This window comes from Bombyx mandarina, chromosome 13 (assembly GCF_030267445.1).
Source record: "Bombyx mandarina strain Sakado chromosome 13, ASM3026744v2".
NCBI lineage: Eukaryota > Metazoa > Arthropoda > Insecta > Lepidoptera > Bombycidae > Bombyx > Bombyx mandarina.
Window position 1 is genome coordinate 514,518 of NC_143220.1, and position 20,861 is coordinate 535,378.

At 38.1% G+C, this 20,861-nt stretch overlaps 2 protein-coding genes across 2 annotated transcripts in view; one reads left to right on the forward strand and one right to left on the reverse strand.

Moving 5' to 3' along the window:
* The window catches only part of LOC114249720 (TIP41-like protein), a 110,525-nt gene that overhangs the window by 28,846 nt on the left and 60,818 nt on the right, over window positions 1–20,861 (forward strand). The gene's annotated exons all lie outside the window — the stretch shown is intronic.
* On the reverse strand, window positions 136–4,104 carry brP-2095 (juvenile hormone binding protein brP-2095). The gene is made up of 5 exons (XM_028179821.2): window positions 3,945–4,104; window positions 2,222–2,450; window positions 1,759–1,895; window positions 716–868; window positions 136–401 (listed from the first exon to the last, which is right to left on the reverse strand). The coding sequence occupies exons 1-5, from the start codon at window positions 4,039–4,041 to the stop codon at window positions 241–243; spliced, it is 777 nt and encodes a 258-aa protein (XP_028035622.2). The 5' UTR covers window positions 4,042–4,104; the 3' UTR covers window positions 136–240.

Sequence of the window (20,861 nt, forward strand, 5' to 3'; positions counted from 1 at the left end):
TTATAACGATTTTTTTCGTAAATTTTGTTACGGCGAATTTCACAACGCCATCGATTCGATCCACAAAAGTATTTATCAGTAGTTTTGGTTTTTCCAAGTTTTTTTTTAAGTAGATAAATTTGAAGAAAAAACAAATACATTCACATATTGTTATATTAAGACATCGTTTATCACAGATACGAACTCGATATGAAATTTTAAATATGTATTTTGATAAAGAATAGAGGACGTTAGTTTAGTTTAAGGCGAGTATCCTTTGATAATTTGTTGTGTTGTGACGCTCGCGAAGAATTTGTTGATCGCTTTGACAACTGTCTTAACGATTTGCTTGATAGCAGGAGGTGCTAGGTCGTCCATGAGCTGTTGCCAATTCTCATTGGCAAACTGCAGGGTTGTGTCAGCTGAAAAACAAACTCAATTAGAAATTTGTCAAATAAGACCTACCCGGTACCGTGTACCAGTTGGTAATAAATGTCCACTATTTTATGAGAGTTTATTTCATTTCATCCTACGCTTACTAGACCAAGTCGCGTCTCATTTAATTCCGTTCTGTTTCACTTTACCCATATAATAATTGTTAAATAAAGATTTCGTTTAAGGACTAAAATTTAAGACATTAAATTTAATATAAATAAACACTAAGCTAGTATTAAAAAATACAGTCAAAAATTTAGTTTAAGAGTTAAAAATTGCGTAAATAAAAGTTCTGTCTCACCCAATTCTTTGTTTCCGTTGAACAAGTTTTTCAAATCGAACGTAGTCTTCTCTATCTTGTATTTGTATGAAGGAGTGCCGAGTTTTAAATGATCTTTTCCGTTGTTGTCCTTAACTTGATTCAATTTGCTCTCTATTTCAACGTCCACGTTTACTGAAACCAAGAAAAAAAATACAGTTAATGAAATTTTCATTTCCATTTTTACCTAGTTTTACCTTTCATGTTTCTCAAAAGGAATTCCCAGAGGGCAATATTACAATATTTTCTAATTACACTAATAATATTTTCTAATCTAATAATATTATACATTCATGATATTAAATCATATTTTCTAATTAATTTTCTAAGCACGTCTTATCGGATGCTATCGATCCACTCTTGGAGTGCCTAAAAGCATCAGGTCACCTTTCTCGTCGAATACGCTAGACGTTCAAAGACTTCGACATGGAACCCATAGCCCATAGACACATCCCGCTAAGTATCTCGTGGGATCTTCTCAGTGGGTCGCGAATATTGTCCGGTGGTAGATTCAGCGAACCAGTTCTCTAGCTAAGGCCGATGTTAGCAAGTCCTCCCACGTAGAGCCTCGTGAGCTCACCTACCAGTTAGCCCCTTAGTTACCAACGATTAGGTAGGGGAAAAAAACAATATTAAACAGTAGTTACAATAATTAAAGTATTAAGGAAATACATGCCTCTGAAGCAGAAACTTGTTTATCCAATATAATATAATAGTATGTATAAAGCATAAAGTTTTTTTTTGTTTTTTCTATTATAAATCCGCTATGATGGATATTTTTAAATGACTTGAATAATAAAACTGGGTGCCTCAGAGCTCTGTTACATCAAGGAAGTCTTTATATGTTTATCTGAACGATATTAAAATATTTGGAAAATGGAACTGGTCAACATAATCTAGACTGCATTGATTTATGTAAAAATCGCCCTTATGCTAGTATGAGAAAAATAGTTTGCATATTTAAAAAATGTTAAATAAAAAAAATTTGATGGTATGATTATTAATGACACATTTTAATTAGGTACCGCAGTTAATGAGGGCGTCTCCTTTTCCTTTAATTTGTAAAATGAGAAGTTTTCCGTCGGCTTCATATTCAGCTGTTAAGCTCATGTTGCTTATGAAGGCCAATTTGAAATTTCCGTGGTCACCATCGAATTTAAGCCTGAAAATTAAAATCTTTTAGTACTAAATTAAATTTATATAGTATTTAAAGATTGACTATTTATTAAATAAACGGTTGGTAGAATTCAGTATTTAAATTAAATTCAGAAATCTAATCATTTTTAAATGATCATTTTTAATTAAATCGTCAGTGAACAACTTCAAGGAGAATCGACTCTAATTATAATATACTTGTAAAATGGATTAAAACTAAATAAAGTTGGCTCGTGTAAATCCGGTTTATAACCAATAAAATAAATTGTAATAAATTTAATTAATTGACGTCTGTTCGAATTTGTAGTCTAAAATTAAATTTGGAATGCTTACTTAAATTCTTTTAGGTGACTGCCTTTTAAGCCATGCATTAATGCTTTGGTGAATGTCAGTTTCAACCCGTTGCCGTCAATGTTAATGTCATCCAGATGCACTGGGTCCGTCGAAGGAACGTCCAGTTCAGGAATACCCTTCGTAAACTCAGGCAGACTCTTCTCTATTTGTTCTTTGATGCACTGTTCGAGGTTTTCATTGGAGAATTCGCAGGCTTCAATGTATGGAGCTACGAAGTACACAGGAAAAAATAAATAAAATCTATATACAGGGTTACAGGTTAAGTCGACCTATTCCTGTTAAGGACGAGTAGCTTACATCGTTTCTGACTGATTTGACTATGAAACACCCTATCCTAAATCTAACCGATTTAGAGATATTTGGATTTAATATTTTTTTATATTACATGATTTTTACATGTAAACAAGATGCTGATTGACCACAATAACCAATATTGTACGTAAAACGAATAAATAAGTCGTGTCAGACGATTAAAACTTATAAAAACTAATAAAAATTTAGAAAGGTTATTTTTCTTTCAACTTTTACATTCATTGATTTCTAGACGATTTCAGTTACAGAAATATTTTTATTTTATTGTGAACTAGCTGACCCGGTAGACTTCGTAGTGCCTCAATCGATAAATAAAAGATCTAAACTTTTGTATAAAATAAACTTAAAACAAACAAAAGGAATCCGTCCGACGGGGGACACATCAAAGGGAAAACAAAATTGTTATTTTTATTTAATTCCGAGCATTTTCATATTTATCTACCTTTTAAACATTCTCTGGACTTCCACAAATAATACAAGACCAAAATTAGCCAAATTGATCCAGCCGCTCTCGAGTTTTAGCGAGATTAACGAACAGCAATTCATTTATATATATATATATATATATTTGTAGATATATATAACAATTAATTGTATATATAAAAATGAATTGAATTTTAGGCCTTTTATTTATCGATTGAGGCACTACGAAGTCTGCTGGGTCCGCTAGTCGTAAATATATTTCATAATGTATTTGTATATTTTCTAGTCAATAATAAATAATTATCACATGCCAGTTTTCCGATTAAAAACAATTAGATTAATTATACAACGGGAACGATTGTTCTTCACGCACTGCATAAGTGATGTTAATTGTATTAGCAGGACAATTGGCAAGGACAAAAAAAAACCGATCATCTTTGATTTATTAAAGAATCATAATTTCAAAACGTTTAATTGTATGCGGAATAAAGGTTTTTTTTGTGTTTTTACGACCTGTCTTTACGGTTGCAATACGCCCGTGACCACTACAACCGCAGGGTTAATTGTAAAGTATTCTAAAAGTCGAAGATAATGAACCGGACATTATACAGAAAAAAATAGTTTTAATGATGACAGTTAATTCGTAAAAATCGTCAAGATTAACGAGTTTGGGTTAAAAAATAATTATATTTTAACGAAAATGTTCTTTGGCAATCCAAAGTTTTAAAAAAAAATGTAGGTAGCAAGTAATTATATTAACGTCAATTAAAAAAACTGCAGGTATAACATGTTATCCACATCAGGAAAATCATGTTGAACTAGATCTACGGGCTCAATTTCGATTTTAAATCTCTGTAGATTCTATTACTCCGACCGAAACAGGTTTTGGCGTGTTTTTTTTTGCATTGCAATAAAATATTTAATGATTTCTAAATTTGAATTTTTAATTAATAAAAAAAGAACTCACGTAAATATGCATCGTCGGCGTTTGTGTTGAACACGTGAGCCGCGAATAAAAATAAAGCTATCAACATCATTGTTCTGGAAACTGCGGATTCTTGCATTGGAAAATCAAGTTATTGACGTCTAGAGCTCAGCACTCACTGTGCGAATCCTTTGTGGCGCGCCATATTATATATGTTTTTCCCAGGCACTGAATCACACCGAGAACTCAAAAAAGTTCGATCAGAAAAGAACCTATGCAAAAACATTCGGTATGAGTTTACATTTAAGGACGTTTTTCATGTGCGGGGTTAACGCGTCGTGTACGATTGTTATTAAATATTATTATTTTACATTGTTGTCGATGGCTAGAATGTTATAATGTAATATCGATTGCTCACACTACCTACTTATTAAAGGCAGTAATTTGAGATAATTACTATTAGACAATTAACTAACTAACAATACGATACAAATAGCCACCCGTACGATAGTTAGACGACTGTTAGTACCACTCTCATATTATTATGTTGAGATTTTTACACTTTACTGAAACGTCCGCCGCCTAATATTTAGGTGGATTTGTATCGAGTAATTTAGCCGAAGTTTTGATTTTGGAGCTGATAGCATTTTTTCTAAATTGTAAATACATATCGAACAAGGGTTTATCGTGTTGATTACAAGAGAAATAATAAGGGAGAATAAACAAACTCATTTTTTGTAAAGTTGTTGGAACGGCGTAAGCCACAACTACTGCAAGCTTTGCACATATCTATTTTTGTGTTAACTGTTCTTTAAATTATTACTTTTTAAATATTTTTTATTAATTAAATCAGAAAGCCCTTATTGGTTTGAGGGCATGTTTCAACGACCTAGTTGAAAGAAATCACGGCCTTGTTTGGCCCTTTAATTTTCAAACGTCATTTTTCAGGAAAATTTATCACTTGTTGCCAAATCTAGACTGTGTGCTAGATGGGTCACGAGTTCCAGCTTTTTAGAAGCCAAAATGACTTCGTTTTGTTCGCGTAGGCGGTGTGCCAGAGTACTGTCGTGATGCGTATTGCGATTGCATTGGGAGTTTTTTGTAATTTTTTCGATACTGGCAAACAAATCGTGATCTACAACTAATTAACTATTTCTTTATTCTTTGTATCGTAGAGCCAAGACCTGTCTAGGAAAAAAACCTATGAGTTGGTTTTCTTACGCTTCTCGACTGCCTAATTTTTGTTGGCTTACTATCGGCATCGACTACCCTGCTTGTTCAATTTCAGGAGTGTAAAAATCTATCTTTCGTTTCCTATGACACTGTTAAACACAGCATTGAACGCTTCTGATTGAACTTTTATTTCATTTTTACGCCAACTCGTTTTTGTTCTGAAGTGGGTTCATAGTTCAAGGGCAAGTTCGACGAACTGAAGCGATTAAGCTTTTTAAATGTCTTATTTTTAATTTGGCTAAAACTAATCCCCAAATAATTGATCTCCAGACGAAGGCTAAAAATAAAATAAAGAGAATAAATCCAATTTGTCTTTGAATCTTGCCAAAGGTGAGACACCTGTTTTATTTTATTTTAATTAGTCGCTCGACAGTAGCCACATTTGCATCAGTAGTCGTAGTTGACGGCCAACCTTCACAAATTTGATTACGGAGAGAAGCACGCCTTCGATAAAATTCTGCGTACTTTACCGTCATACCGTTATCCCACGAGGAGCTCCCAGAAGAGAAAATTTTCTTTGCCTTACGAACAGAAATGATCTTGAAATAACAAATGTTGTCTCTCTTCCATTCGGTATTATTAAATTTTTCCGATGTAGAGAAATCAGACATACATAAGAATTGATAACTTCCCGCCAAAAAGTACTTAAACCAATGAAAATCTTAATGTTTTTAAGCTATAGCATTCGAAATTCAAACACTTACGAATGGTGAAGAACGTGGAATGATAGATAATACATTATTTATAGATTTATAAATAAGTTTGATTGCCAAATCTCTTCCGTAAAAATCTAACTTGTTAATCTAATCTGCATAATTATTGGGCCTTTGTTCTGTTTTGGTTTGGTTTTGTGTACTGTATAAGTTAATTTATCCTGAGTTGTCGACTGGCTGTTAGGCCTTGACTCTGCTTTAGAGGTCTCTCTTTAATACTTAATTATCATGTCTAAGGTTTTTCTCCTCTCTGTTACGGCAAGTTCAAAACAATTGCCCCACTCGATATTTGGTTAAAGTTTTGACATGTCCTTACCGTTTCAGAAAGTTTTCACCCATTCCGAATATAAACATGAAGAGTCCGTGCTAAATATCACATTGTAGGTGACCTTTAAACAATTAACAAAAACATATTCAAAATAAACGATAATATTTTCGGCTTTATTTTCTTTTGTTTCCAAATATTTTTATTTAATGTTTTTGCCATATCGTTGGTACCTTAATATTTTTAACGTTTTTACAAGGATGACAAGGGCAGAACAAATTATAGCAAAAAATAAGATTTAAATGGAACCAAAAAGATAAGTGCAAAATAAATATAAATGAATGAGCAAAATGTCCTCAAATGTGGATGATTTTGTTTATTCATTAAGTACCTATGTGTTTGATTTGCGTATGACCGTCTGTTGGTTTTATTAGGTAATTGAAACTGATTCCAATACTAATATATTGAATAATTTTAGAACATATAAAAATGTGATCGAGACATCCATCCTGTCTCTTTCTGGGCGGCATTCACACTGTGACTCCGGTGATCACCTAACGCTAGCCCCTCCGTGAGTAGTGAGTAAATATAAGTATAAATATTTAAATAACATTTTTTTTGTCATTGTCTACTTTAACTGCTTCTTGAGCATACTTAATAATCAAATAATATTTTATACTTTAGATACTGGTTTATTTTAGACTATTAAAGTAATAATAGAATTATTTCAAAAAAAATTTAATCAAAGATGTTAGGTAGGAGATTAATATGTATTTTAAAGAGGTTGGTAGTTAAATAACAGAATAAAAATAAAATATTAATCGTGAGTGATCTCAAAAGTTATATGTATTCCAAGAGGCTTTTCAAGTCGACCTTACTTCGACATTAAACAGTACCCGCAAGGCTCCGTTCTCTCTCCGCTCCTATTTAGTTTATTTATTAACGATATTCCCCGGTCGCCGCCGACCCAGCTAGCCTTATTCGCTGACGACACAACCGCTTACTACTCAAGTAGAAACAAGTCCCTAATCGCGAGTAAGCTCCAGAGTGCAGCGTTAACCCTCGGACAGTGGTTCCGAAAATGGCGCATAGACATCAATCCAGCAAAAAGCACAGCAGTGTTATTTCAAAGGGGAAACTCACCGCTTATTTCCTCCCGCATCAGGAGGAGAAATATCACACCCCCGATCACCCTCTTCGGCCAACCTATACCTTGGGCTAGGAAGGTCAAGTACCTGGGAGTCACCCTGGATGCATCCATGACATTCCGCCCGCATATAAAACAGTCCGCGATCGTACGGCATTTATTCTCGGCAGACTCTATCCCATGATCTGTAAGCGGAGTAAAAATGTCCCTTCGGAACAAGGTGACACTTTACAAAACTTGCATAAGGCCCGTCATGACTTACGCGAGTGTGGTATTTGCTCACGCGGCCCGCACACACATAGACACCCTCCAATCCCTACAATCCCGCTTTTGCAGGTTAGCCGTCGGGGCTCGGTGGTTCGTGAGGAACGTCGACCTACACGACGACCTGGGCCTCGAATCGATCCGCAAACACATGAAGTCAGTGTCGGAACGTTACTTCGATAAGGCTATGCGTCATGATAATCGCCTTATCGTTGCCGCCGCTGACTACTCCCCGAATCCTGATCACGCAGGAGCAAGTCACCGTCGTCGCCCTAGACACGTCCTTACGGATCCATCAGATCCAATAACTCTTGCATTAGATACCTTCAGCTCTAACACTAGGAGCAGGCTGAGGAACCCCGATAACCGTACTCGTCGAACTCGACAAAGAGGTCGACGTGCAGCCTAACCCATGCATCAGCCCGCTGAGTTTCTCGCCGGATCTTCTCAGTGGGTCGCGATTCCGATCCGGTAGTAGATTCATTCGCGAAGCAACTGCTCTTGAGTTGTTAGGTCTCCTTCGGAGGCGCTCGGGCAGTTGTTAGCAAATCCCACCCATCCTGGCTGAGCCTTTGCTCGCCCACCTGTCCTGGTGAAGCTGGAAAGGCCTCTGGGCCACCAGTAATCTCTCAATCATAAAAAATAAATAAATCAAACAGTAACAAAAATTATTACAAAAGGTTTCAACATAAACTCAATAGTACTAATTAGTGTTCGATAATAAATTCAAAATTCAAAATCATTTATTTCAACTTAGATGTCAGTATAACACACTTGTTGAATGTCAAAATATAAATAGCAATGTTAACTCTACTACCGGTTTAAAAAAAAAGCCACAGTTTTTTTTTTTTTTATGATTAAATGATTACTGGTGGCCCGGAGGCCTTTCCAGTTTCACCAGGACAGGTGGGCGAGCAAAGGCTCAGCCAGGAGGGGTGGGATTTGCTAACAGCTACCCGAGCGCCTCCGAAGGAGACCTAACAGCTCGAGAGTAGCTGCTTCGCGAATGAATCTACTACCGGATCGGAATCGCGACCCGTTGAGAAGATCCGGCGAGAAACTCAGCGAGCTGATTCATGGGTTAGGTTGCACGGCGAACTCTTTGTCGAGTTCGACGAGTACGGTTACCGAGGTCCCTAAGCCTGCTCCTAGTGTTAGAGCTGAAGGCGTCTAATGCAAAGGTTATTGGATCTGATGGATCCGTAAGGACGTGTCTAGGGCGACGGTGACTGGCTCCTGCGTGATCAGGATTCGGGGAGTAGTCAGCGGCGGCAACGATAAGGCGATTATCATGACGCATAGCCTTATCGAAGTACCGTTCCGACGCTGACTTCATGTATTTCTGGATAGATTCGAGGCCCAGGTCGTCGTGCAGGTCAACGTTCCTCACGAACCACGGAGCTCCGACGGCTAACCTGCAAAAGCGGGATTGTAGAGATTGGAGGGTGTCTATGTGTGTGCGGGCCGCGTGAGCGAACACCACACTCGCGTAAGTCATGACGGGCCTTATGCAAGTTTTGTAAAGTTTCATCTTGTTCCGAAGGGACATTTTACTCCGCTTACAGATCATGGGGTAGAGTCTACCGAGAATAAACGCGGCACGGTGACGGACTGATTTTATATGCGGGCGGAATGTCATCGATGCATCCAGGGTAACGCCCAGGTACTTGACCTTCCTGGCCCAGGGTATGGGTTGTCTAAAGAGTGTAATCGGGGGTGTGAGATTCCTCCTCCTAATCCGGGAGGAAATCCGTGTGGAGCTTCCCCTCTGAAATAGCACCGCAGTACTTTTCGCTGGGTTGATGTCTATGCGCCATTTTCGGAACCAATGTCCTAGCGCTAGGGCTGCGCTCTGAAGCTTCTTCGCGATTAGGGACTTGTTTCTCCTGGAATAGTAAACAGTCGTGTCGTTGGCGAATAAAGCTACATGGGTCGGCGGCGACCGGGGAATATCGTTAAGGAATAAGCTAAATAGGAGGGGTGAGAGGACAGAGCCTTGCGGGACTCCAGCTGTGAGAGGTCGTGGGGAGGAGCGGGTTCCCTCGACTCGATATCGAAAAGAGCGGTTCGACAAGAAGTCCCGTATGATGAGCACGAGACTATCCGGCACGCCCATGTTGAATAGTTTGAAAATCAAACCGTTATGCCAGACTTTGTCGAACGCTTTTGCGACGTCGAAAAAAGAGCTCCCGCGTATAACGGTTTTGGTCGATTAAGCCCCACAAGAATGTGCTCCGTGAGGCAGTGCACCTGTTGAACGCATGAGTGATTTGTACGGAATCCGAATTGTTCATCGATGAGAATGCCCTTGGATGAGACGAAGTCTCTGAGGCGTTTGTAGAGCAGACGCTCATACAGTTTGCCTAGAGACATGAGGAGGGTAATCGGGCGGTAGGTCGGATGGTTTTTTGGTTTACCGGGTTTATGTATGCCGATAACGTCCGCTTCTTTCCACACCGCGGGAAAGATACAGTTCGCCATAGCGGCATTGAAAATAGATGCCAACATCACGATGAGTTGGATGGGTAAAAGCTTAATAACGCGGTTGGATATACCGTCGGAACCGGGAGCCTTGCGAGGACGTAGGTCTTTGATCAAGTCTTTAACTTCCATCGGGGTGACGGGTGGTAACGTATCCGAGGGTGGCAAGGAGACTCTGCGTTCTACCTCACTGTCTAAACCACAGTCCTGAGAAGAACCGGCGAAACAAATTAGCGGGTTTTTTTTTTTATAAATATATTTATTTTATAAAATAAATTTAAAATAAGTAAAAATATTTGCAATAAACGAAAAAACAAGTCAAAAATACAATTACAAAAAAATAATAATAATAATAATAATGAAAAATGAAAAGGCCAGGAGCGAACGCCTCATTCCCACGTAGTGCCAAACTTTATAATATGCCTTGTTGCACAAACGTTCCTTGACAGTTTTCTTAAATCTATGAACAGGTAGTAATTGAACGTTTTGTGGGATCTTGTTGAAAAGTTATATACCCAGCCCCCTAAAAGAGTTGCTTATTTTCTTAATTCGAGCCGCCGGCAACACAGGCCACGTACAATAAATTTTCAAAATGTATTGGGACGCTAAAGTTAGAATTTTGATTTTCTTAAACTTGTCCCTCAAGGATTCCCTCAGGTGCATATTATAAATAGCACGAATAGCCCTCTTCTGCAGGATGAAAATCGTTTCGACATCGGCAGCATTGCCCCATAGCAAAATGCCATAGGACATAACACTATGAAAATAACTGAAATAAACCAGACGTGCCGTATCTTCATTAATAAACGTTCGTATTTTTTTTACCGCAAACGCTGCAAAACTAAGTCTACTCGTTAACTTGCATATGTGAGGACCCCACTGCAGCTTGGAATCAACTATTATACCAAGAAAAACTGTCGAATCCATAAGCTCCAGTGTCTCTCCACTTACAGTAATATTAGTGTCTACTTGTCTAAAATTAGGTGTGGTAATACATTTTGTTTTTTTTGTTATTTTATAACAGATTATTAACACTAAACCGATGTACCACATAATCTTCCAATTGTCGTTTAATTTTAAACAATAAGGATGTATCGTCAGCGAATAATACGACCTCGTGACGGGTTTCAATAAACTTTGGTAAGTCATTGATATACACAAGAAATAGGAAGGGACCCAATATGGAACCCTGAGGAACACCCATACTAAGTAAGACACCGGAGGATCTCTTTCCTTTAACGTCTACCTTTTGGATTCTTCCGGATAAATAAGATTTAATAAGTTCTAATGAAACGCCTCTAATACCATAATGGTGTAATTTCCTCAACAATGTATTATGGTCAACACAATCAAAAGCTTTAGATAAGTCGCAGAATACCCCAGAAATTCCCCATAAATCACCAGTTTTCTTAATATTAATGAGCTTGAAATTATCAATTATGTTCTTTATATCAATATTTGTGAACTTAAAGCTAACATTGCATTTATCAACATGATCTTGCAGTAATGATTCGGTGACGGTGGGAGATGAAAGTAAAGATTTTGTAGTAGAAGCTGGGATATCAGCAAAGTAGCTCAAAGGCACTGGCCACTTCTTGATGAGAAGTTGTTATTCTATCATTGATTTTCAAAGTTAATTCAGCATTGCTGTTTCTGACATTCCCAGTTTCCCTATTTTGTTGGGTGCATTTTTTATAAGTTTGCCTAAGTGCAATGACTTGGCCAATGTACAGACTTTTTTAAACAGCTTGGAATATTTAGAGACATACTCATGAAATGACTTATTATGATTATATGATTTTTCAAGATAAAGATCATACAATCTCTGCCTACTTTTGTGAATTCCAACAGTCGCCCATTCATTGAATGATCTTTTATTATGTAAGATCAAAGTTTTAGAAGTAAAGATGGCACTGAATTCAGAATTAATGACATTAAATAAATCCATGTAGTGAACATTAGGATCTTCACCATAACAAACATTCGAAATTTTTGCCAAAACTTTACCTCTAGGCTTCTCCAAACGTCTAATATTAATAGGAACAAACGGTAGGTTTCTTGAACTATTAACATCTGAAACAGATTTAATTTTAAAAGATAAGAATTGTCCACTGTGGTCTTAACTTAAATGATTAATAATGTATTTATGTAAAGGTTTTACGTTTGTGAAAATATTATCTATACAGGTTGCCGATGTGCTAGTTATTCTTGTGGGCTCTGAAAATAAATTGCTAAGGTTATATGATTTTAACAATGTACTGAAGATTCAGTACATTGTTATACAAATGCCACTATTAGATAATAGTGGCATTTGTATTTTCCAATAAATTTATATTAAAATCACCACAGATAAAAATATGTTTATTAGAAACAGAAAGCTTTAATAAAACACTTTCCAGTATATTTTCAAAAGAATCATAAAACGAATTCGGGGGCCTGTACACACTTATAACAATGAATCGCTCAAGCTCTACACAAGCCATTTCAATAATCCGTTCCACAGAGAGGCTCACAATGTCTCTACGTTCCTTACATTTATAATCTTTATTAACAATGATCAGTGAGCCACCTAGTGTAGCATTCTCTCTGCAGAAGGAACTCACAACCTGGTGATTTTTAAAATTACCATTTAATTCATATGTTTTAAGCCAATGTTCAGTTACACAGAACATTGATTTTATTATAATCTAGGAACAAATCAATCTAAAGTTCTTTACCCAGCAAACCTTGTAAGTTCTGATGCACCAGGTTGATCACAGTTGTTTTCAAAGAAACATTATTTGTTGATGGGCTGTGTCCAAATAAATCATATTTACTGCCAGAGGTAAACCCTGTTGTCTTAGTATTTAATTTAAATTACTTGGAACGAATTCCAAATTAATAAATGTCATATTTTTTCCTGCTCAAAAGAAGCAGTAGGTTGATTAGCCAAATTCATGGCTAATTGTGTAAAAAATAATGTAGCGAGTTTGCTACTTGTCTAAAATTGTAGCTACCTAAATAGTATTTGTTAAGTTTTGTCATAATAATACACTTATTTTTTATTATGCAATTAATGTCAATAGTATAAAATATATTTTGTGATTTGCATGGTGTCATAACGTAATAATTATTCACAATTACAAATTGTCTGCATGAAATCATTAATGCTATGTCTCATTTTGTTTTCCGCTGGCATAATCTGAATACTTAGTCTGGCCATAAATACTGTTACAATTAAAATAAACAAAATATTACATTTGAATTTGGAATCTGTCATTTTTATATGATTGCTCATTGAATTTTCTCATTTTGGCGCCAATACATTGTACAATATTTTGCGATATTAAAATGGAGTGGGGTGATATAGAGAACCGAATCGCTGTGATTGCATTACACAAAGTAGGTATGGAGTCAAATGTAATTTTTAAAACTCTCCATACGCTTGGTATTAGTAAAATGTTTGTGTACCGGGCTATTAATAGGTGTAATGAGACCTCCTCTGTTTGTGACAGAAAAAGATCTGGCCGTCCACTTAGTGTTCGTATGAAAAATGTGGTCAAATCAGTAAGGGAAAGAATTCGATGGAAATCCTGTCCGAAAGCAAAAGATTTTATCTCGGAAGATGAAGATAGTACCTAGAACCATGTCGCGTATTTTAAAAGATGACTTAGGACTTGCAGCCTATTAGAGACGTACTGGTCATTTCTTAACTGATAATTCAAAAGAGAATAGTGTGGTAAAATCGAAACAACTACTGAAGTGGTACGCAAAGGGAGGTCATAGAAAAAAATTGTTTACGGGTGAGAAAATTTTTACAATTGAGCAACATTTTAACAAACAAAATGACCGTATTTATGCTCAAAGCTCTAAGGAAGCTTCCCAATTAGTCGACAGGGTGCAACGTGGGCACTATCCGACTTCAGTGATGGTTTGGTGGGGTATTAGCTATGAAGGAGTGACTGAGCCATACTTTTGTGAAGAAGGTATCAAAACATCGGCACAAGTGTATCAAGATACCATTCTTGAGAAGGTAGTGAAGCCCCTTAACAACACCATGTTCAATAATGAAGAATGGTCCTTCCAGCAAGACTCCGCGCCAGGTCATAAAGCTCGGTCTACGCAGTCTTGGTTGGAAACGAACATTTCGGACTTCATCAGAGCTGAAGACTGGCCGTCGTCTAGTCCCGATCTTAATCCGCTGGATTATGATTTATGGTCAGTTTTAGAGAGTACGGCTTGTTCTAAACGCCATGATAATTTGGAGTCCCTAAAACAACTCGTACTGTTATGATACCCTCTGGTTCCTAGCTTTGCTTTCATCACCACCTTTCCCGAATAGCATCAGCACTTATGATCCTTTATTAAAGAACAATCCCCTCCCTAGTCAGTCAGTCCTATTCCTAATTCCACACGGCACGGTTGCCGTAATTTTGTCGTCGTGAAATCCTTATAATATGTGTATTTCATCAATAAAATCTTTTTTAAAAAGATATTTTCTCAATTCCGTATAACAGTACGATTGGCAGTGAAAAAATTTCCCATGGAAAGAGTACGTGCTTCTATTGATAACTGGCCTCAAAGTTTAAAGGACTGTATTGCAGCCAATGGAGACCACTTCGAATAAGCTTTTTATACTTTAAATTGTTTTATATTTATGTATTAAACTAACACACTGTAAAAGTAATAAATGTTATTTGCACTACATATTTTGTTTATTTTTAATTGTAACAGTATTTATGGCCAGACTAAGTATATGGAAATGCAAACATGATGATCTTTTTCACCTGTAGTGTTAATAAATAATTGATTTATTTGATATTTTATATCTCTTAGATAGCATTTCCCCTTCTCCCAATCATTATAATTATTGTTGTGTTAGGGCAATGAGTCATATTTAAAATATTATTAAGTATGTGGGTACATGAAGCCGCAGGCATACAATAATTTATTTTAGATTGTCCCAAAAACAGATCATTCAGCGCTACACCCATATTTTTTCCTAGTTCATCACTAAATATTTTAATAATGTTTTTAGTAAGCGAAGGTTTCATTATATTGTTCACAACGGGCTTAGAGGTAGAAATAGAAAATTGAATTTGACGATTGGAATAGTCTGGTACTGGAGAACCCGATATAGAGCAGCGGCATTTACAATTAGCATATTGTAATGTCAAAGATTCAAATCGCTCTTTGTTATTATTACATAAATCAAGCAGGTTATCCATCAACGATATATGTTCACATATGTCTTTTTTTTAAATATTATTATGATTGATCATTGTTTTAAATATAGTAGCTTCTTCGGTTTTCGCGTGTCTTAGACATAATTAAAACCTCTTTTACCGTTTAATAGTACTTTTTTTTTATTGCTTAGCAATAAAATTAATTGAATGATTAAAAAAATAATTAAATTTTAAGCAATGAAAAAATGCTTTTTATTGCTTTTATAGTTATTACTTTTGGAATACATCACGAATAATGTTTTAAGTAGATATAATTTAGTTAACAAGTGGAGTTATAGATTGTTGTTAGCTATTTGTCTTTACTTAATTACGTATCTATCTATACGTTAGTCAGTAACTATAACAGAAAGACAGTATTGTAATCGAGGATTTTTTTTAAACTACAATTACTGACGACAATGTAGTATACCTATATATCTAGTCATAAAAAGTCTCTAGTTTCTCTGTTATAGGAAATAATTTGGCTTATAATATAATATAATAATTGTAGTTTGGCTTATGACTAAAGAAATATTTAAGGGCATACTGGGATTCTTTTGTTCGAGCGCTTATTTTTAATATTAAACTGTGCTATATTCATTATTATTAAATGAAATCACGGCTTAACTAGTCTTCATTGGTTTTATTTATTTAATATATTTTTACACACAGCTGTTAGAAGAAACACTACAATAAAGATACAGAGTACAAAGGCACTACTTATTTTATGAAATCTCTTCCAGTAGGTCCGCAGAAGGAAAGAAGAATTAGGAACATAAACCAAGTGCATACAGTAAACATTACATATAGTAATATATACATATTACAAGATACAAAACAATATATATACATACAAATACACACATATATATATATACACACATACACATATACTCTATAGTTCATAAAAATCATAACGTGAATTCAACAAAACATCATGTGACAGGTGGTTGAAATCCAAAAAACTATCCGTTATCTAGTTCTGTATATTATAAATTTAATATATTATATGTATGTATATCTACAATCTGGCTAATTAGTCTAAGAAATTCGTTTACTGATTTCAAATCGAACTTAGTATGTATGCAGTTATATATTAAACATGTACAACGCGCATGCAGGTATTTCCATGTTTTCTTAACTTGGATCGAAGGATGTGACTGTAAAACAATGTAATGACGGAGGTCACGTTTCTACAGGGTGCTTGCTATTGTTTTCAAGTATACATACATACAGTTTGTTGGTATGTATTTGTTATTAACATATTAAAATGTAGAATTTTGTTCTTACTGTTTTACTAACAAGGCTCCAAGGGCTGCTTAATAGCCCAATTTCAGTAAGGTTGTAAGAAAATTTACTGTCTAAGTTATCGGTACGTACTAAGTGTATTAAATATGTTATATCTCATACGCGTACTATCAAGTTGGAGCTTGTTTCTGATATACCTACTCGTTTCAAAGTATGTAAATTTAAAATAATAAAATCGTGACGATTTGAAAAATCTCAATTCTCATCTAAAGTATTATGAACAATCATCTTTTTCAACACAAACTTGAGATGATCGAGCAAATATATTTATTCACATTTGGTTCCGTGTTTTATCCATGTCCACTGAAAGTCTTAGAGTAAATTCAAGGATAAAGTTTGTAATCTTGACATCGATCATAGAAAGATTAAGCTTTTCAGCAAAAACGCTAACTAAGGCATTAGTGTTTTTATCTTGATCGTGTTTTTTTTTGGGTATGTGAACTCTAGAAAATAATTGTTTAAAAACTTTTTTCTTGCAAAATGATCTCGTAGTTGTCTATAATAAATACATTAGAATAAATTAAAAATAATGAATTCGAGTCCGTATTTAAATTCGTGAAAAAAATCATGCGCTAACTTAAATATTATATACAAGCAACGATATTTTAATATTATATGAATGCTAAATTTGAGTTCTTTGATTTGTATTTTAGCAATGAATTCAAACCGTCCGCTCGAATGAAGCGGAATTGAAACGAAAATGTGACCTAGTGTCCCTTATAGGTATGTACTTACATATGTCACGGCATACGAGTACTTTAATTTGCACTTTAGCACGTCAGTTCATCCTTAAATGTCATTGACATTAACAAAGAGGAAATGATGAAGTTAAATTATTTTTTGTTTCCGTTCGTTTTTTTTTGTAACACTTTTGCACATTTAAATGGATATAAGCAAATGAAATAGCCCCGGAAGCTTTAATAAGAGAACAGGATCTCTATCACTTAAAATGATGGTAACCAGGTTTTAATTAGGTAAATGAACAAGGTACCGTTTTTGAAGTATCGAGCGGTGCCGGCCTTAATTTACGTTCAGGAATAGCTTCCACGATGACAGTATAAGCATCATCATCATAGTTGGCTACTCTTGGCAGAGTAGTCGTGACCATGTGGAATCCAACAGAATGTTCTGTTCTCCGTTCCATGCTGTTCTCCATAGTCCGCGAACTGAGGCTTGGCGCACGTACTCGTTAAGTGGGTTTGGGAAAGAATTTTCACTTGATCAGTCAATAATAATATATAATAAATAAAACCCCGTGGCGCGGCATATTGGTGGGCCGCGAGTTTTATAAATACGATATTGGAGATCATTAAGGGTAAAAATACAACTCTTTACTAGTCGTTAACTGTATAATTATGTTTAATATATTAATAATATGTATATAATTTAATGAATTATTTGCCTTTTTTTAATTATCTATTTACCTACCTTTCGGTTAATCTCTGAAGATTTTTGAAAGTACAAGGGTGTCGCCAAGTTGTAAATAGTATGTTAGTGTGTGGTTTAGTAAACAAAAATGTTGTGAGCCGCTACTGTAGACTTGTGTTTTACTTTAACGACAGATACGGCCTTAAGCTCGACTGCTATGTACGGCAATAAAAATAAATATAGTTTAAAACTAAAGTTACATGTTCAAATCGCAAGTACAACTACAAATTAAAATTATTTTTATTTTTATTCTGGAGATCCAAGTGAGGATATTAAGCCAAAGTAATAATATAATTGTATTTTCATTGATTTTTGAAACTTGGTTTGAAACATCGATTAATAAATATTCAAGTTAATATTATAGAACGTCCTAAAGTCGATAAATAATAAGGAAGATCCCGTTACTGAATAGATGAATACAAGACCAGTTAAAAAGCGCCATAACAGCCCGCTCTTTTTTAGCTATTTTTTACCGAAGTTCATCCATTGCTCTAATAAATGTATTACGTCTATATCTTTATATTCTTTTTTTCATTTTTGCCTCTCATTGACATTCTTCCTTTTATTAATTTCAATCCAAATTTCCATCATGTAGTCTATGCTGTATCATTCTTTTTTTTGATTATATTTTCCTCAGGTTTTGTCATGTAAATTTTTGTTGCTCTTGAACTAATCGTAATGTACTCCGTCACAAAAAAATATGTTGGCAACTTTACCGTAGAAATAGAAAAAAAAAAAAATCGTTCTTAAATAAAGTAATAAAAAATTAAGTAAAAAATTCTCTATTTACGTTACTAAAATTGTAATGACCGAAATGGTAACACGCTCTGGTTATTGTTATAGAGTGATACTAATTAGACAATGTTCAAATCCCTTTTTTTTTTTTTTTTTTTTTTTTTTTCCATAGTAGAAAATCGCCGGATCCCCACCCGCGCGGCAGGTGGGGTATGTGGGAGTTGAACCTCACTAAAAACTCCTGCCGCTCACAACCGGCACCCTGCCTCGGACCGGGCCGGAGCCCAGTCGGGGCTATTGAAACGGCGGGACAGGGTTGACGCAGAGCACATTACATCCATCCCACCGTCCCACGGACGCCGGACCGGTGGCCGCCAGCGACACGACCACCGGTTCCCTCGTTCAGCGGGCCGAGAGCCCGCTTTGAAGGCGCCGCGTTACACTTTCCCCCAGAGCGGTCGGGGGAACGCGGTCTACCATCACCCGGCTTCCTATTGCGGGTGAGCGTGCAAAGCACGCCACCCCACGTCTGGGTCTCTCCCCGCACACAACGGGTGGGACCCCTAGCTCTTAGGGGGCCAGGTCACGCATACGACCCCGGTCCCGACCCCCTGCTCGGCGGCGGCGGGTTTCTGCGTAGTGAGGAGAGCTTTCCCTCACTCGCCCCGCCGCCTCCTTCTGCCTCCATGCCTCTCCAGTGCCCCCCCTATCACGGTCCAGGGCAGAGTGTTAAATGCGTTGGCGATGTCAAGAGACACCGCCAGCGCCACCCCACCCCGAGAAACGGCCTCGTCCGAGAGGGACCGCACGCGAAGAATTGCATCCACGGTCGAACGGCCCTCCCGGAAGCCGTACTGCTCCGCCGACAGGTCAGGCCCCACCCCGACCAGGTGCCGAACGATGCGGGCAGCCAGAATACGTTCCAGCAATTTTCCCGCCTCGTCCAGCAGTACAATGGGACGATACCCAGCGGCTGTATCCACCGGGCGCCCCTCCTTCCTCAACAACACAAGTCTACCCGTCCGCCAGAGCGACGGAAACCGTCCCGACTCCAAGCAGCCATTATATAGCTCAAGGAGCCGGTCCCCCAGGGCACCGAGGGCCAAGGCCAATACCCGGCCGTGGACTCCGTCCGGGCCGGGGGCCGTGTCTCTCGCAGTCATCTTGACAACGGCCACCCGGAGCTCTGCCTCGGTAATACGGGGCACCTCAGCAGGAGCTTGGCCGTCGACGGTGTCAGACGGCCCGCCCATAGCGGGAGGGACAAAACCCTCCCGCTCCTGCGGGAACAACGCCGAAACGATGTCCCGCAGCTGCTGAGGCTGGAGGCGCTCAGTCATAGAGGGGGCCCACGGGCGTAGCTTGCCGCGTACCAATTTGTATGGGCTCCCCCACGGATCCGCTTCGAGCGCCTCCAAGAGTCTCTCCATGTTCTGCTCCTTGGCCCGCCTGATGGCCAGCCGCAGGGCGTCCTTCGCAGCGCGATATTCGCGGTGCAGCCGAGCTTCCTCCTCCGCGAACGCGACGGGCTCGTCGCGCCGCAGGCGGCGGCGACGGCGGTGTCTAGTGCACTGGCGGCTCGCCCGAATGGAGACCGCACGCAGTCTTGCAATTTCGGGCGACCACCAGGGCGACTGTCGCCGTCCAGAATGCCGAGAGCCGACCCGGGGCATCGAGGCATCACATATAAGGTGCATCGCGCCCCGGAACCATTCGGCCTCGGTTTTCACATCGACAGGTTGTGGGCGCGTGGGCGCCCACGCCGCCACCATAGAGGCCTCCACCAGGAGCTCCCTGTTCAGGAGCTTCAGTGCCCACCTAGGGAATGACCGGGATGCACTCTGTGGGGGGTCAACCCCGCGGGCACCTGCAGCCGGTGTCGGCGCGGGGGCAGAAAGATCGTAGCGGATATACCGGTGATCGGACAACGATTCCGCCCCCACCACCACTCTCCAGCCGAGTATGCGCCGTGCGACGGGCGAGCTCGCGAACGTCAAGTCCACGATAGACTCGCCCGTTCACCGCACGCAAGTCGCGATCGAGCCCCCATTAACGATACAGAGACTGACCGCGACCGCCCACTCCTCCAGCAGCCTACCACGAGCGTCCGTGAATGGGGAACCCCAAGCGACAGACTTCGCATTGAAGTCCCCCGCCAGTATCACTGAACGGGGAGCGAGG

What these genes read in the sequence shown, in the direction of transcription:
- brP-2095 (XM_028179821.2), bottom strand. Translation starts at nt 4,041, where the DNA reads ATGCAAGAATCCGCAGTTTCCAGAACAATGATGTTGATAGCTTTATTT. An exon ending in CGCCGACGATGCATATTTAC is followed by an intron (nt 2,451 to 3,944) that starts GTGAGTTCTTTT and finishes TGTACTTCGTAG; the next exon opens with CTCCATACATTGAAGCCTGC. An exon ending in AGTCACCTAAAAGAATTTAA is followed by an intron (nt 1,896 to 2,221) that starts GTAAGCATTCCA and finishes TTTAATTTTCAG; the next exon opens with GCTTAAATTCGATGGTGACC.